At 37.5% G+C, this 18,351-nt stretch overlaps 1 protein-coding gene across 9 annotated transcripts in view; it reads left to right on the top strand.

The window, feature by feature from the left end:
• The window catches only part of LOC127429778 (glycerophosphodiester phosphodiesterase domain-containing protein 5-like), an 87,822-nt gene that overhangs the window by 65,382 nt on the left and 4,089 nt on the right, over positions 1–18,351 (top strand). For all 9 annotated transcript variants that reach the window (XR_007895336.1, XR_007895335.1, XM_051678961.1 and 6 more), the window contains 11 exons: positions 4,382–4,475; positions 4,931–4,990; positions 5,589–5,687; positions 5,990–6,083; positions 7,167–7,312; positions 10,966–11,048; positions 12,455–12,605; positions 13,770–13,991; positions 15,945–16,102; positions 16,705–16,852; positions 17,397–17,479. Coding sequence is in view for 7 of the 9 variants with exons in the window: in XM_051678961.1 (XP_051534921.1) it covers positions 4,382–4,475; positions 4,931–4,990; positions 5,589–5,687; positions 5,990–6,083; positions 7,167–7,312; positions 10,966–11,048; positions 12,455–12,605; positions 13,770–13,991; positions 15,945–16,102; positions 16,705–16,852; positions 17,397–17,479 (1,338 nt within the window). In the remaining 2 variants the exon portion in view is untranslated. The remainder of the gene's footprint in view (positions 1–4,381; positions 4,476–4,930; positions 4,991–5,588; positions 5,688–5,989; positions 6,084–7,166; positions 7,313–10,965; positions 11,049–12,454; positions 12,606–13,769; positions 13,992–15,944; positions 16,103–16,704; positions 16,853–17,396; positions 17,480–18,351) is intronic.

The following is an 18,351-nucleotide window of genomic DNA, read 5'->3' as shown; positions in this document are numbered from 1 at the left end:
CTTACACAGTTTGGAAATATTCTTCCAGTGTGACACTTTAGTTAGCAATCTGGCAACCATGAACATGCAAGCTCTTTATCCACCGCAAAAAGGCGCCAGTTTTCTGAAAGCACCGGCAAACGGGTGTGCTGTAGTTTAGCGATGAGTTGAGTTCAAATGTTTTCAAAAGTTACGTGGACTTTGTGGCCAAGAGAACAGTACAAGTAAATCTTTTGTCTTTCTTTAAAAAGAAGATAACAGAAGGTAAGAGATTTCTATGACAAATGTACAGTTACAACATGTAGGCTTTGTGTGTAGAACAACTTTTTGCACCACCTTCATAGAAACGGTCTAAACTTTTGTAAGTTCGGTTATTGGAGTCGAATACGTGTGTGTGTGACAGTAAGTGAACAATCTAGAGCAAACATTTTCATAATGTGGATTCTTTCCACATCAGCATAAAATACAATCACAGATGGTAACAGGTGCATATTATGGCCATGTGTAAGGTTCAATGACGTGATGCTAATTTTTGTCCAGATCTATTAAATACAAAATATTCACACAAATAATTTACTTGAATACAACTTTTCTATGATGAGCATATAAGTCAAAGTCTACAGTAATTAAAAGCTGAAATTCTTGAAAAAAGAAATGTTGGCATGAAAGGTGCAGAATTATTATTTATTGTTATTTCTTAAAATAAGCAGTGAAACAATTGTTTTAAAATATGATTCATTTTTAAAAACTCTTTTGTCTACAAAATCAAAGTCATGTGGTGTAACCAACATGTAGGTAACCATTTTGTTGTTTGTTGACCATAAAAAAAAAAAAGAAAAAAAAAAAACATAAAACAAAGCAGACACCTTTAGACCTTCAAGACTGAGCATGTTTTAAAAAAAAAAAACTATTTATTTTGACATTTTTATGAAAAGGCTCATTTTGTTCAGGTCATGTGGTGTAACCCTGAGAAAACTCCACAATTTAGAAAAAAAAAGTGTCTGAATTGTTTTTATTTTTTTTTATTAAGTTGTTTATACTCCTGTAGTCAAGGTGCAAAGAAAGTATTATAATACTTTTTACTTTATGGTTACCCCCCCCCCTTTACAAATCAACCACTGTGTATAGTATGCTATATCTGGAAATATGTTATATAATACTAGCTTGCTACTTAACGAATACTGATGCATTCAACACTCTGGATCTAGGTCAAGTTTAGCACATTGCATTATACAGGATTATGCGTAGTGTGCTTTATTATGCTCTGCATATGTTTCCAAATTTAGTTGGTCATCCAGGTATTTAATGCATACAGAAGGTTTGAATACACTGTACAATATACATTCTATATACTGCAGAAATAATTAGAGTAAGTCATTATAAGAACCCAGAGACATTCTGTATAAATTTTTCCAGTTATGATGGGGGTTTTCGGAGATGTAATCTGCATAATTCCGCAGAATATTCACACTACATGAGAAACATATATATATATTTCTCCCCAATTTGGAATGCCCAATTCCCAATGCGCTCCTCATGGTGACATAGTAACTCGACTCAGTCTGGGTGGCCGAGGACTAATCTCAGTTGCCTCCGTGTCTGAGACCGTTGATCCGCGCATTTTATCAAGTGGCTTGTTGAGCGCATTACCGCGGAGACGTAGCGTGTGTGGAGGCTTCATGCTATTCTCCGTGGCATCCACGCACAACTCACCACGTGCCCCACCGAGAGCGAAAACCACGTTATAGTGACCAGGAGGAGGTTACCCCATGTGACTCTACCCTCCATAGCAACCGGGCCAATTTAGTTGCTTAGGAGACCTGGCTGGAGTCACTCAGCATGCCCTGGATTCGATCTCGCGACTCCAGGAGTGGTAGTCAGCGTCTTTACTCACTGAGCTACCCAGGCCCCAAGAAACATTTATATTAACATTTCTAATATAGCTATTAAATTAAGGACAGTTTACAGTACCCATTGTCAGATAATATTCCAGGAGGCACATACTCCGTAAAATTCCCTCAAGACAATGAAAACAACAGTGACAGTGAAAAGGCATAGTTTGCTTTGTCCTTCAAGGTCGTTTGCTTTGTCCTTCAAGGTCGTTCTCCTGTATATCATTCTTTCATCTCTTGTTTTCTTTTCCTTTTCAATGTCACCTCTGTCATGTGGCCTCCACCCCCACCCCCCTGCACAGCCTCATGTGTACTATGTGAGTCCTTAATGCTACTGTAGAGGACAAGAGGGCCGATTCGCAGCAACAGCCAACTAATACCCTGTGGGACTGTGCACGTAGAATCACTGATTAGAAAGGAGATACATCTAGCAGGCAGATCATTGATATGGCCCCTCCCACTGAGCTTCAGCTCAGCCAATCAGTGCCCAAGGAGTAATTATGGCAATCTAGGATCAGCCTCCCCCTCTTCTGGAATGTTTGGAATAGCATACCACCATACCACTTAAATGCTGCAGTATATACTATGTGCACTGTGCGCAGTATATACATAACCTACTGTACATATCATATACTAATAAGCTATTCCGAACAGAGCCATAGTGTTTAGATGCTAAGAAAGCCAATACTTATACTGTGCCCCTTTGTGCCATATGTTTTATCTCCTTTTGTGACGAAGATACCCACTAGGCATTTATGCTTTATTGCAAAACAGATGTGTCTGTCATACTCCTTTTGGCAAAAGTATAGTTATATAATCAGCAGTTCTCATAAAAGTGAGCTGGAAAAATGTGGAGCCTGTCAAAAGATTAGTACCCTCTGTTTGTTTTTCAGGAACTTTCAGGCTTTAATTAGGGCTGGGCGATATATCTAATTTTAGTGATATAATCGAGATAATTTTGCTGACGATGTAAAATTCACCAATATCGTGAATATCGAGATGATTTTAATGTGCTTTAATTTGGCCATTAAGTTTCATAAAGAGAGCATCCGTAGACTAATTTCCCGATCCTTTAGGGCTGCACAATCAAAATAACATTAAAATGGTGAGTTGGTCGTATATAATTATTAATCCACAAAAGGCTGTGATTTAAAGACAGATAAACCTGGTCTGTGTGTGATTCAGAACAAACCGGTGACGCGCTGATCTGTGTGCACACGCATGTTGGCGCTCTCAGATCAGTTCACGTTCATTGTAAAATCAAAGTAAAGCAGATTCAAGCATTCACGTAATTCCAAATATTAGTAACCGCAACAAGATATTATACAAATCTACAAACGCGGCACAGAATAACAGAAAAGAGGGAAATTACAGCGTTACAGGAAATGCAGAACATTGTAAACTGTCAAATAGACATAGACCTTTTTCACAGACTGTGATGACGCGTTTCCTCCTTATTTAGCAGCGTAAATCTAGCAAACTTTTTTATATGATCTTTATTTTTTAATATTGAGTGTAACTTTATAACAATATGCTTTTTGTTATATTACCCTGGAATTAGTTTGAAAAAATGAATTACCACTGCTGCGAGGGGATTTCGATAACAGCTGCTGAGAGAGTGACAGTAAATTTGGCATCTTCTCCCATCTGACTGTCTTAATCCTCCTCTCTCTCTTTTTTTTTTTTTTTCTTCTGTAAAGTCATTCAAATGTAATAGTGGATTTTTTCTTTTGTTCTTGGAGCAAATGGGTATGTGAAAATGATATTTGCTGTGATCTCCCATTCACCAGTCGAAGTTTACCCTGCAATCGTTTACTTCCACGTTCCAAACCCGGAGTGTGAAAAAGGTCTTGCCTTTTCTATGTCGAAATAAAAGCTCCTTGTGAAGATGACGTAAACAGGACAGAAATATATTACTTTTGGATGACACAAATCTAATAATCAGAATAATAATGATAATTCAGCATTATATTATAATAATCAACCTGACGTGTCACACAGTAATAATTTAGTATTATGCAATGTTCAACTGGGGTTTCAGAAATAAGTCAGTAATGTAGCTTTGCACAGTAAAAACATTTGAAGGTAAATAACGCTTTTTATTAAGCTACTATGTATCATTGTGTATGAAATATAAATATGAAGTGCATATAAATGAAAATGATTGAATTTAATTCTCCCTTGTGTATATTAAATGAAAAACGAATTGTTTTTATTTAATGTCTTTAAAATATTCTTGGCTGTTTGGATGAAATGATGGTTCCTCTGATTTAAAAAAATAAATAAAATAAAACACTTTTGAGTCATTTTAGAGCAAATACATAATTATTGAGATATACATTGAATAATGTCAATAGGCTGAAAAATATCGAGATATTTTTAAGACATATCGCCCAGCCCTAGCTTTAATACAGTCTGAACATTACAGAGGCCATCAGACATAAGACATCCAGGAATTCTAATACTGAATAAACAGTTTCTAATGTTTTGTCAATATTGTACTCTCGTAGGTTTTTATATAACCGCTCAGGGGAGTGGAGCGATGGAACCATTCCCATATTGGCGACCACAGCTGCAGGCTTCACCTACATTGCATTTTTAATGGTGAGTTGTCACTACTCTGTAGCACTGATACTGTGTCTTTGCATTTTGAAACCTCTCCAAAATCACCAATGCTGTTACTATCTCTTTCAGAAATGTGTGTACATGTCAACTAGTTAACCATTGAACATTATTGGGATGTTTCCTGCTGAAAAAACAAAACAGCTAAAACCAGCCTAAGCTGGTTGGCTGGTCTCAGCTGGCTGCCCAGCCTGGTCAAGATGGTCATTTGGCTGGTTTTAGAAGGGTTTTGGGCACTTTTTAGCTGTCTGGCTGGGAGACCAGCTTTGCCAGGTTGGGTAACCAAGCCAACCATCTTTTTTTTTTTTTTTTTTTTTTTGCATTGTTAGCTCCATACCACTATTTATCACTTTAAGCAACTGCTGCCACCCATTCTGCATTTCACTTTAGTTTGTCTTCTGTTCAGTTATATTTCTTCTTGTTCTGGTTTGTTGCAGATTTTAGCCCTGTGCCATGTTGCTGTTGGACAGCAGTTAAACCTACACTGGCTCCACAAGGTACCTGTCAACCTCTGAACTGTTTTTTCTTCACCCAGAATAGAAAGTCTTGTACATTTGTGCAAGACAAACCAAATCAACCTTGACACAATGTCACAAACACCTTGTTATGCCCTGAGGGAGTGTGACCACATTGGCAGAGTGAAGCTGTATTTTCTGTTAATCTATGAACGAATATGGAGCATTTTGGTTTAGGTTAGTTTTCATTGAATTAATGAATTACTTTTAAAGGGATAACTCACCCCAAAATGAAAATCTAGTCATTATTTAGTCACTCTTCTTTCACTTTTTTCAGTACAAAAAGGGAGAACGTTTTTATGCCTTTGCCATTGCATTAGATCAGTGAGCAGAACCTTTTTCTTTTTAATGTATCCCTTTGTGCACCAGAAATGAAAGTCATATGGCTTTAGAACAACATGTGAGTTAGTAAATAATTACTGAATTTTCATTTTTGGGTTATCTATCCCTTTACCGGTCTCCTCATTGGTGTTATTTTGTCATAAACCATACATCATCATATGGTCTCTGTTTAAACACTATAAAAATATAATCTTAAGTAAAATTTGTTTAGTTGGTCTGTTTATTTTTGCCTCACTAGATTGGTGTGACAGTTGCTTTGCTCACTACAATAATTGGCGTGATATCTGTCTCTCAGATGTGGGGAGAGGAATGGGACATTGTATGGATTTCTTTGCAGGTATGTTCTTTTAAATAACTGATCTTAGAACTAACGTATCCAGTTCATGGTATTTTGTGGTATTTTTAGTATAGCTGGATACAGGTATTTGGAAATACATCACAAATGAATAACCATATTCTACACAGTTGAGATATTGTCTATGTTGGAAATGTTACTGTGGCCAGTTTTTTGATTACTTTGTGCAGATACTGTAAGGCTGCTCTGTTGTGCATCTAGATATTACTCTTAATATGTCTCTGGTGTAAGCTTTGCTGCATTTATAATGTATGTGGTGGGATTTATCTCCAATTTTTGTTCAGGCTACAGGCCCCTTCCTGCACATCGGTGCTTTAGCTGCAGTTAGTGCTCTGGCCTGGCTGATGGCTGGACAGGTGGCGCGAGTGGAGAAAACCAGTAAGCCTGCTTCCTCCCCCTCAGCCTCTCAGTTATGACTCACTATTGACCAGATGTTAATTATTAAAGAGAGATATACAGTATAAGAGAAACCCTCTGTCACAGCGAGAGACGTTGTGTTATCTCCACGAGCTCAGTGCACTGGTTTTTTCATGTTGCAGCATTAGGGGAAATATGTATACATTCCTCATTTCCGTTTTCAAGCCTATCTGATTCAACCGAGTGCATATTTAACTGGTTTAATATTTAGTCAATCAGAAGCCTTGTTATTATATAAAAAAATGTGGAAGTCGTCATTAATGCACTGGACAACGCTGCCTTTCACAGTTAAGAATTTTGTCTTGGTGAACTCTAGAGTTCTCTAAGTTGTCTTGAAGTTCTTTTGATAGGGCCTAGGAAACCTGCCTCTCTTCTTCAGAGAATACATTTTCGTTTAGATGTTTCATCTTGGAAAAAAAACAGGTCAGCCAATCAGCTACTGTGGGGGAAAAATTTATCATTTTGAAAACTGTCTGTCAGAGGTTGTGCGGAAGTATACATTTTTAAATGATTTGCAACACAAACTCTACAAAAGAAGCACGGCCACGACAAATGAGTAGAGTTTTTAAAAGTGCAAGGGGCCATGACAAGTTTAATAAAGCAAAGAAGCACCACAGTGCTAAAAGCGGCGCTCCTCGGAGAGAAAAACCTATTTATTGGCTTTACTTGTGGCTGGAACAGGATGTTAAACACCATGACATCACCCTAAACAAACTCATTTTAAAAACAGTGTCACGCGTAGTTAAAATGCTGGCTCTGTTTGCCTAGGGTGCTTTAGTTCATCCACAAGAAAAAACGTTTGGCTTCTTTCATCGTATAAATCAGGCTTTAAGCAGAACGATATGGGCAAAACACCTCAGTCAACATTCACTTTCATAGCATGGAAAAAAATGCAATGAAAAAGAATGGTGACATTCTGCGTAAAATCTCCTTTTGTGTTTAACTGAAGAAAGTCATGTGGGTTTGAAATGACACGAGAGTGAGTAAATGATGACTATCACTTTAAATAATACAATGCTAAATCCAAACTGTTGGATCTCCTAGGGTTCCAAGTGATGGTTCTCCTCATCTATCTGAGTGTTCTCCTCACACTCTACTTCATTCCATTGTCAATCACCTCCCCATGCATCATGGAGCGTGGGAGTCTCAAAGCGGCCCCCTCCATCATCGGCCATCAAGGAGCTCCAATGGTAAGCTGCCACAATGAGTTTCCTGCCTCTCAGGCTGCATCAAACATTAATGGAGGCAGTCTTCTCTCTCTCTCTCTCTCTCTCTCTCTCTCTCTCTCTCTCTCTCTCTTCCTGAATCTCTTTGTTTAGGCATATCTCCCTTTCTTCATCAGTTTATCTTTCCCATATTGCTTTCCCTTGCTTCTCATGGCTATAAATACAGTAACTCAGGGAAAAGCCATTGAGATTCTCTGTGTAGGCGTCTCAAGGTTTGCTGGTTATGAAGGGTTTTTAATATACTCATGTGTATCATAAGAATCATTTAGTTCTGAATTAGCAAATGCACATTGGGTTTTGCGTGCATGTTGTCATTACTATTTTGCAATGGAACACAAAACTGCAAATTTACTTTTACATTTTGTAGTCAAATAACAATAAATAAAAGATAAAATTAAATTTTTTCATTGTTTACTCACCCTCATGTCATTACAAACCTATGGCTGAATTTCTTCCATGTTACACAAAAGAAGAAATTCTGAAGACTGCTGGTCAGTCTTTTCCATGCAGTTACAATGACTGGAGACTGAAATTTACAAGCTTCAAAAAGAGCGAAAAAGCACCACAAAAGAATCGTAAAAGAGTTCCAAATGACTTATGATATATTCCAAGCCATTTGATAGCTCTGCAAGAGAAACGGACTGAAATTTAAGTCATTATTCACTGAATATCCACACTGAATTTCACTTGTCAATGAATGGTGACTTAAATTGCCGTTTGTTTCTCACACAAAGCAATTGTATGGCTTCACACTATTTGTAATATAGCATACAAGTCATAATGGGCCATTTTTATTAAACTTTTTGGTGTTTTCACCTCCTTTTTGAAAAGATTCAGTCCCCATTCATTATAATAACATAAAAAAGAGCAACCAGGGAATTACGTGAGGGTGAGTAAATAATGACAGAATTTTCATTTTTGGGTAAACTGTTCATTTAACAACATCCCATCCCAGCTGAATAGTTTCTGTTCAGTTTTGCCCACAGTGTTATGTAACATTTTAGCTGGCTGTTTAGTGAGCAATGTGTAATCATCCATCTTTTTTTGGGAGAACGTAATTGTCTGCTGAGAGAACTCCACTCCTAGCTACAGCTGTAAACACCCAAACTTGGGATGAGAACACACGCGTTCACAACACCACAGTTGCTGGCTGGAGAATGAAGGTGCTGATTGACCACCATGACTTTAAAAGCCAAGGCTCAAAGAGGAGAGTCATAACCATAAGAGATCTGCAAAGACAGGCAACACACTGCTCCAGTTGAACCTTATTGTATTCCTCTCCTCATTCTCTAATGCTTCAAAGAAAGCGGCTCATGCTCATTTTGCATTAACACATATTTTGTCACATATACTAGTAAATTAAGACCTAATGTGTGTAGATGCTCTCATGTTGCTGCTTGCATGCTGTTGCATAAGCATGAACCACAGAGGAGCCATAGATTGAGCATTTGTCTGACACTCAAGCACTCTGTGAACCCTCCATGAGATTAATTATTGATCTATAACCAAATAAGACAAAAGAGTTTAGCTACTGCTAATCTCCAGGGTGAGAAGGGTCTCACAGTCTGGTTCAGCAGCACTGATCGTTCCATTGGTGCAACAATTTACTCTGTCTTTTGCACCTCTAAAAGTTTTTTGTATGTTACTCTTCTGTTTCCACTTTTCTGTATCTGTTGGATAAATCCCAGGAAAACATTGATAGGTCACATTTCACCCTAGTATAAAAAATAAATAAAAAAATAAATAATAATAATAATAATACAGAAAATTAAGCCTGCTTTATGACCATTATAATTTTACTTTTAATAACTTTTTAGATGTCTGTCTTTTGAGTTTTTTGTAAGCCCCATTATTCTCAGTGGTGATTCTCAGTAGATATTAATTACCGTAATACAGTAATTATTCAATAATACAGTATTTTTTAATTATACAATAATGTTTTACTGAAAATATTACACATATTGAAAATATTGCTTATACTTTACAATATTACACAGCATTTGTTAATCATAGTTAATCTTAATTGGATAATCCTAATCAGTTACTACATACAGTTGAAGTCAGAAGTTTATATTCACTTAGGTTGAAGTCATTAAAATTAATTTTTAACCACTCCACAGATTTCATATTAGCAAACTATAGTTTGGGCAAGTCGTTTAGGACATCTACTTTGTGCATGACATGAGTAATTTTTCCAAAAGTTGTTTACAGACAGATTGTTTCACTTTTAGTTGACTATATCACAATTTCAGTAGGTCAGAAGTTTACATACACTAAGTTAACTGTGCCTTTAAGCAGCTTGGAAAATTCCAGAAAATTATGTCAAGTCTTTAGGCAATTAGCCAGTTAGCTTCTGTTAGGAGGTGTACTGAATTGGAGGTGTACCTGTGGATGAATTTTAAGGCCTACCTTCAAACTCGGTGCCTCTTTGCTTGACATCATGGGAAAAACAAAAGAAATCAGCCAAGACCTCAGAAAAAAAATTGTGGACCTCCACAAGTCTGGTTCATCCTTGGGAGCAATTTCCAAATGCCTGAAGGTACCATGTTCATCTGTACACCATGGGACCATGCAGCCATCATACCACTCAGGAAGGAGATGCATTCTGTCTCCTAGAGATGAACATAGTTTGGGGTGAAAAGTGCAAATCAATCCCAAAACAACAGCAAAGGACCTTGTGAAGATGCTGGAGGACACAGGTAGACAAGTATCTATATCCACAGGAAAACGTGTCCTATATCGACATAACCTGAAAGGCTGCTCAGCAAGGAAGAAGCCACTGTTCCAAAACCGCCATAAAAAAGCCAGACTACAGTTTGCAAGTGCACATGGGGACAAAGATCTTACATTTTGGAGAAATGTCCTCTGGTCTGATGAAACAAAAATGTAACTGTTTGGCCATAATGACCATCGTTTGGAGGAAAAAGGGAGAGGCTTGCAAGCCGAAGAACACAATCCCAACCATGAAGCATGGGGGAGGCAGCATAATGTTGTGGGGGTGCTTTGCTGCAGGAGGGACTGGTGCACTTCACAAAATATGGCATCATGAGGAAGGAAAATTATGTGTATATTGAAGCAACATCTCAAGACATCAGCCAGAAAGTTAAAGGTCGGTCTCAAATGATTCTTCCAAATGGACAATGACCCCCAAGCATACCTCCAAAGTTGTGGCAAAATGGTTTAAGGACAACAAAGTCAAGGTATTGGAGTGGCCATCACAAAGCCCTGACCTCAATCTGATAGAAAATTTGTGGGCGGAACTGAAAAAGCATATGCTGTATATACAATGATGTTTTGCATTTAAATCATCCTAAATCAAAGCCAGAACAACAATTTTTTTTGCATTACAGTAATGACAGTTGGGGGAGAAGAATATTTGCATAATTGTCATGAAAATAATGTTACAATGTAAACAATAAATAAAGGGCTTAGTAGGCTTTAATTTTGGGAGGCAAAATAAAATCTCTTGGTTTTGGTATTAATATGCCATAAACATGTTTTTAACAGGTTTAATAAGATTCAGCCTAGTTACTTTCAGTACTTGATGTTTAGGCTGTTTGATCACATGAGTAATGCATTTAAAATGTACTTTCTTTCTATCTCTCTATCTTGTTCAGCTGGCTCCAGAAAACACACTCCTGTCCTTCCACAGAGCTCTGCAGAGGAATGTAAGTGGGTTGGAGGCAGATGTGGCCATCAGGTATTCATTAATTTTATTCTGTCTGGTTCTCCTCCTCTCGGTATAGTTTAATCAATAGAGTATGCAGAGCCGTGTGTGTGTGTGTGTGTTTGATCTAAATGCACAAGGCCACAGTGCATCTCTCAAAGTGTGAGCCTTTATGTGACCGCATGTGACTGCTGTAATGAGAAGTTGCTGTGAGGTCTGTGAGCCAACCAGAGTGCACAGTAATTGAGCACTGCAACAGGCAGGAAGACCTAATAGAAGCCCCCTTAAGATATAATCTACTCTTCCTGCTAAATGGGTATCCTTAGATAATAGAGCAGAAATCTGTTGTTTGTAGTTTATCTTGGTCAAAAGCAATCAACACTCAGGCTTTTTAGATTCAGATATGATCTGTTCTCTTTAGACTCTTCTTTCTCAGTTCTTTTGCTGATACATAGTTTTTTGTGCGAATACCGTCACTAAGTGGAATCACAAAAATTATGACAGTTTCAAACAGGTTTCCCCATAAAGGTCCCCCCCCCCAAGTCTTCTGTTGGTCAGATAAACGAAAGTCACGCCACAAACTCGTACCATTGGTTGAGTCAGTATTGCTGTGTCAGGCTGGTTGGGATGTTCAAACAGCAATGTTTTGAAAGTGCCACAGTGTAAACGCCTTTTGAAGAAATCTACCTAAAAATGGCTTGCTTGTGGTTGTCTCTGCATATGAAACTGAGATGGGAGAAAAAATTACACACTTCATCTTAAAATATTAGATATTTAAATATTTAAAAGGCCTATTTTTTCTTTATTGTATTATCCATCTTGCATCATTGCACTCCTTTTTAATATAGTTGAAAACTCAAATAATTGGGTCAGTTAAGTAAAGCTTTGTAAGCTGCTTTGGAACAAAATGTATTGTGGAAAAAGCTATACAAAAGAATTGAAATTGAAAATTAAGTCTTGTTGTGGGCCATTAATTCTTTTGTGGTTGATTGCATAGGCCACAATTTGTTAAGATTCATCTAGTGTAGATGAATATCCTGTTTTTTTCATAGAGAGTTGATGCTTGTATAAAACCATATTAAAATGAAATAGGTTGATGTGGCTTAATGTTTAAAATGGCTTATGGGATGGTAACCCAAAGGTTTAATTCCTAGAATGGGTGGTTCCAACATTATGCTCTTGAGCAAGTCATTTATCTCCAGTTGGACATTGCGCTTGATCAAAAAACATCTGCTAAATTAAAAATGGATTGCAATAATATTAATTCTATTGCTCATTTTTCTTCCAATATCAGTGTAAAGTTGCTCTCCACTCTCAGCTTCTGTCTCGTATCGAGTAGTATTCAGCTGTCCTGGCAGGTTGAGCCCTAATGGAAAAGCTTTCTCCAATGCAATCTAAGTGCTGTCTAATCATATACACCTCTGTGTAACTGGCTACAGTCTAGATGGTGTGCCCTTCCTCATGAGAGACCGGACGTTGAGAAGAACCACAGACGTGAAAAAAGTGTTTCCAGAGAGACAGTATGATGATGCCTCATTCTTCAACTGGACCGATCTGCGCTCGCTGAATGCTGGGCAATGGTTTCTGAAGGTGCAGGGAGTTTTTGGTTCCAAACAATGTCCATAAGCTAAATGAACAAGTAGCATAATAGTTTTGCTCATTATGCATTTTCATGATAACTTAAAGGTGCTGTAAGCAGTTTTAGCATTCTGAAGCATTCATGTGACTGAGCTGTTTAATTAGTCACACCCCCTCTTTCCAGAACCCTGCCCTCCATAGATAATTTTGAGACCAAAACAGAGCAAAAGAGCAGCATTGTTTGTTCCTATGGCTAAGTTCTACAGTGGCACAATAGCGCCCTCAACTGACAAACATTATGAATCATAGCCTCAGTGATCTGCTTCAAATACAACACTATATGAACGAGCAAAATGATTGACAGGTGAAAAGCGTCAATGTCCGCGATCTGCTAACACATTTTTGTTTGCTGTTTACAAAGTCTACAGCTGTCACAGAGACCGGTGAGATATCCCAGGACATTTATTTCATTAATATCTTTAAGAGAGTAGGAAAATGTTTTGCATACTTTTCCATAAAAATAAATCTCTTACAGCACCTTTAATGAAGAGGAGAGTTCTGATTAGATTTTAAAGATAAAATCATAATTTCAACTTTCTTAATAAATGTACTGGGTTTTATTGTGCATGATCAGGTCATGTTATTCTAAAGAAAACAAAATGTTTGTTTTTATAATATTTCATCAAAATATAATAACTGATATAATATCCCCTGCCTCTGAAATTATTTTCTTTTCTGCTGACATTACCAGTCCATAAGGCGGGGAAAATAATTGTAACCAATAATATATAGCTTAACATGATTTCACCTAATAAATCCAGATGGTTAATTCTCATCTCCTTTACTGTAGTTCTGGGAATGTGTATATTCCAGAAGTAAGTGTGCTTTTTGACTGTTTCTTTGACCCAATAAAATCCAGATGGTTAAGTCAAGTCTGCCCTAAATTGATCCCTGCTGAATATTCTGTTAAAATCTGAAATACACACATATTACAAAGGTTAAATGTTTTGCGAATGTAGTTTCATGTTGTCTTTAGAACCTAAAAAATGTAACTAAATGTCATATGTTGGCAATGCAGACAAAACTGCAGAGCCAAGCACTTGTTTATTTAAATATCAACATATTTTTTCTTCATTTGGAACTACTTACTGAACTAACTGATGTCAATAAACACAGGATGATCCATTCTGGACGGTGCAGTACATGTCAGTGTCAGAGCGCTGGTTGGTGGGGAACCAGACAGTGTGCAGTCTGGAACAGATGCTGAAACTAGCGGCTCGGTCCAAATGCTCGGCTGTGTTCAGACTGCGCAGACCGCCAGCCGGTCACCCTTACCATCTCGACTGGGTCAACCTCACCCTGGAGACTGTTCTGAGGTCTGGCATTCCACAGCGGCAGGTAAGTGTTGATTTAATGTACGTCTAGATGTCTCATTGTCTTTTGCCTGCGGTTGAGCCATAACATATGGCTAAAATTGTGGAGAAGGACCTGGCTGCAGCCTGAAGAATGAGGCGGGGCTACACGTGTCGCCCCACCCATAACATAGTCTCATTGGCTCGTTCATCTTTCATAGACATACATGATAGGAGATGTGGTCGTCGTTGCTGGTGTGTTATCATTGTTTGAGAGATATTGAATAGTTGAGCCAAACCATTTGATTATAGTGCTTGCTTGTATGTGATATTCGATCCTAAATTCCATGGATTTTAGTCCTACTACATTTGTTTGAAATGGCATGTGAGGTACAACACAAAGTCATATCACTTACGAGTCATAGCACTAAAATCAAGATTATCTTTCCTAATTAATTCAGCACTGACTACGACCGCATTAGAGTTGAATCTTCGCCGTTGTAGGATTAGTAATTTTGCCCTCCACTTTCAACACGACTGAAACAACAACAGGCTGCTCAGTCAGACTCCTACTACATCTGTTTGCAATGAACTGTGAAGTACAACACAATTTCATATTACTTACGAGCCACAGCACTATAATAAAAATTATCGGGCTACACTATTTTAAAATGCATCTCCTATCATGTACACCAATAAAATGTACACCAATAAAAGATGACTGAGCCAATGAGAGTAAGTTATGGGTGGGGTGACACGTGTAGCCACGCCCCAATGTGTTGCCCCGCCCATTCTGCAAACTGCAGTCAGGGAGACTTGAAATTGTGTGGTCACCCCCATCTTATTTACAGTTTTGGCTAGGCCCGTTAATTTCAGTGAGGAAAAAAAAAAATCTTAATTCTCGGCATACAATGATATTCTAGAGATTTGTATGGTTCTAACTTTGGGGGAACAGTCTGGGAGAAGGAATTTTTGTATGCCAGCATGGCCAGTGGCGAAATCATTCCTAGGCCCAGCGAAATGGTTCCAACTAGAAATTTGCACTAGCGCCTGTAAGCTCCTAGTCACGACTCCGAGCATGGCAATGTCATAGTGTAACATTCAAGCCATGTGCAATAATTTACAATAATTATATTGGCTGTTGTGTCAATAAACTATTTAATAATTTCAAATATCATAAATTATTCTTATAGTAATATTACAATTAGACACTAGCTGGGTTTCCATCAAAATGTTTCGCATTTTTAATGCGCATTTCTGAAAATTCGACTAAAGGAAATGCAAAACATCGCGCATTTACAGTTCGTGGAAATCTTATCTTGAAGGAGCCTGCCTTTTGTCATGGAGCAGCTGAAAAACCTATTTGCTTCAGGGAGAGTTGTATTTGCTGTAATAAAGCATTTGTGCATTATGATATTAAATGCTGCCAGGAGATGTCGCAGAATAAGTGCAATAGCTCATATAATGAGGGCTCAAATGGCTATTCCTATTCACCAACAGCCTCCATATACCTGGGAGTGTCTGCGTTCGAAACAGTTCTGGTGGATTGTGAGGGCCGATTTTAATGACGATATGTGGGTGAAGCACTTTCGACAAACCAGGGGCTATGTTTGAAGACTTGTGTGCCATGGTCGGGCCTTTCGCTGAGCCAGTCATGTCAAGCTCTCGCACACCTACACCATCCGACGAACGCTTTACAAATGGTCACGACACGTCTGCATTTATGCGAATAAGACGTTTCCATCACTTTAATGCGCATTTTATCTAATGCAAAACTCTAGAAAATCAACCTCCTCCTTTCGCATTAAATTGTATGCGCATTTTGAGTTTATTCACATATCAAACATTTCCATTTAGGATTTCTTATGCGCATTTTCAAAATGTGCATAAGAATGTTTGGATGGAAGCACAGCGATTGTATTTGCTTCTCACATATGGGTTTGGTGTGTGTGTGTGTGTGTGTGTGTGTGTGTGTGTGTGTGTGTGTGTGTGTGTGTAGGTGATGTGGACTGCAGACAGTGACAGGGAGATGGTGAGGCAGGTAGCTTCTGGTTTCCAGCAGACCTCTGTGCAGAAGCTTCCCCTGGACACTCTTCATCATAAAGGCATCAGCAGAGTCCTTCTGCGCTATAATCAGGCATCTGCGCAGGATGTCCGGTAGGCTGCTGCCCTACTTACAGACACCTGGACTGACTTACAGTGTATACACTGATAAAGCACAGTTTGGGAACAAAGGCTACAGCATCAAAAAAAACCTGGGTATCTTTGAAAAGATAAGGCATATTCACACTAAGGGCAAATGTTTGGCAATATTTTAAAACAAAATCCATCCCAATATGTAATGAGCCAATGTCCAGTGTTCCACTTTTTTCTTTTTTTTTCTTTTTTTTCCAAAGAATGTTAATCTTTAGTTTTTTCCTGTAAGTGGCAGAACGTGGCACAAGCAAACCCCGGGAACACATGGACTGATAAAATCAAAGTATATTGTGAATGTACTGTAAGTTGCTCTGGGTTAAAGCGATTGCTTAATGCATAAAAACGTAAAAAAAAATGTAAAAGAAAGAAATTGACCGACCAGTGATATTCAAACTGGTGGTGTCTCTGAAAATGTGGAACATAAAAAAGCGATGACAGCAACAAAAAAGTGGGGCTAGAAGTAAAAACTACCGAAAATTTGTCACATTGGTGTGAATAGGTCTTTAGTCCCCAGTCAAGTGTGTAAAATGCGTTGATTGATCTCTGTGTGTTTATTGTAATAGGCTGTATAATGAAAATAACATCAGTGTGACTCTGTATACGGTGAATGAGCCGTGGCTGTATTCTCTGCTGTGGTGCAGTGGGGTACCATCTGTCTCCTCTGATGCTCCGCAGGTGCTCAGGAAGGTGCCCTCTCCACTCTGGCTCATGGTACAAGCCCTCATCTGTTTGAAGTTACTTGATAAGACAATGGCAATAGTGCCCAATGGCACCAAACTTTGCCAAGATATCTATTGCTGTACATCTGCTACATTGGCCTTCTTTTATAATATGCAGCATATTGCTTTATTAAATGTATTCTGAATTATGTTCTAAAGTGTAACACAAATCTGTTTAATATACAGATTGTTCTGCAATATACAGTGCTCCCATGGAAACCTGGAAATATCAGGGAATATTAAAATTGTGATTTCCAGGCCTTGAAGTCATCCAAATTAATAAAAACTTAAGTCATGGTGAAGTCATGGAAATTTCTACTCTGTAATATATATATATATATATATATATATATATATATATATATATATATATATATATATATATAAAATTTTCTATTTATGCTCAGCTCAAAAATATTTAATTGAAAATTCATTGTTGTGAGAACACATATTTTTCTTGGCTTTAATAGCATTTCTTTAGACACGTAGCGCCATCTAGTGGTGTCTCTGCCTCATCAGCCTTTGTGTCCCTCCAGAGTCCAGATGAATACTGTATGATATGGATCTCCACTGATCTCATCTCTTTTGCTGTAGTACTGGGAATATTTATATTCCAGAAGTAAGTGTGCTTTGTGACTATCTTTCTTTCTTTTTTCTTTCTATCATTTCTTTCTTTCTGTTGTTTCTATCTATCGTTTTTTTCTATTGTTCCTTTCTATCTTTCTATTTACAGTATTTGTATTTACCAATTATAAAGTATTTTGTGTTTACTAGCATTTGTCCTAAAGAACTTCTGACACATTTACTGTATATACAGAGGTAAATGATACTGTTGAATAATTGGTCACAGTATTATGCATTTGTGATTCATCCTAGTAATTGTTTATCAAAAAAAGTAATTCAAGTGTGTTAATAGTAAAACATTACATTTACCAGAAAAATGTATATTCCATAACCACCCAGTCTCAGAAATATCAGTGTGATTCTCTTTGTAAAGAATATACATTTCGGATGAAATCTATTGAATCCTATCTATAATGCAAGCAATAAAAAATAGCAGTTCATAGAGTATTTCAATTTTTCTAAATATAAATACTAGGGATGGAACGATACAATTTCTTTCTCTTCCGAGACCTGAACCAGTGTTGTTTTTTTCTTGAGTTTAGAACATCTATAATTCACTGTGTGGAACTGATTGGGAGTACTCTTTGTGTAAAGAAACAAAAACCTCTAACAATACATTATTTCATTATAAAATAGGAAAACAAAAAACAATTACATTAGAGCATGTGCAAAATTGTATTGTTAACTAGTCTGCTAAGGACGTCTCTTGGTTTTTTTTTACAAAATCAACTACTCTGATGTCATTTCCTATTGGGAATTCTCATTGTTTGACATTGTTTACATTGTAATTTTAAATGTGTGAGAGATAAATGCATTTGTGTAAATTGATTACTTGATGATATGTAGGGCTCTGGAAACTCTGTTTGC

Source organism: Myxocyprinus asiaticus, chromosome 39 (genome assembly GCF_019703515.2).
Source record: "Myxocyprinus asiaticus isolate MX2 ecotype Aquarium Trade chromosome 39, UBuf_Myxa_2, whole genome shotgun sequence".
In the NCBI taxonomy this organism is placed as follows: Eukaryota; Metazoa; Chordata; class Actinopteri; order Cypriniformes; family Catostomidae; genus Myxocyprinus; species Myxocyprinus asiaticus.
Note: the sequence above shows the minus strand (reverse complement) of the source record. Positions and strands in the feature narration are given on the sequence as shown.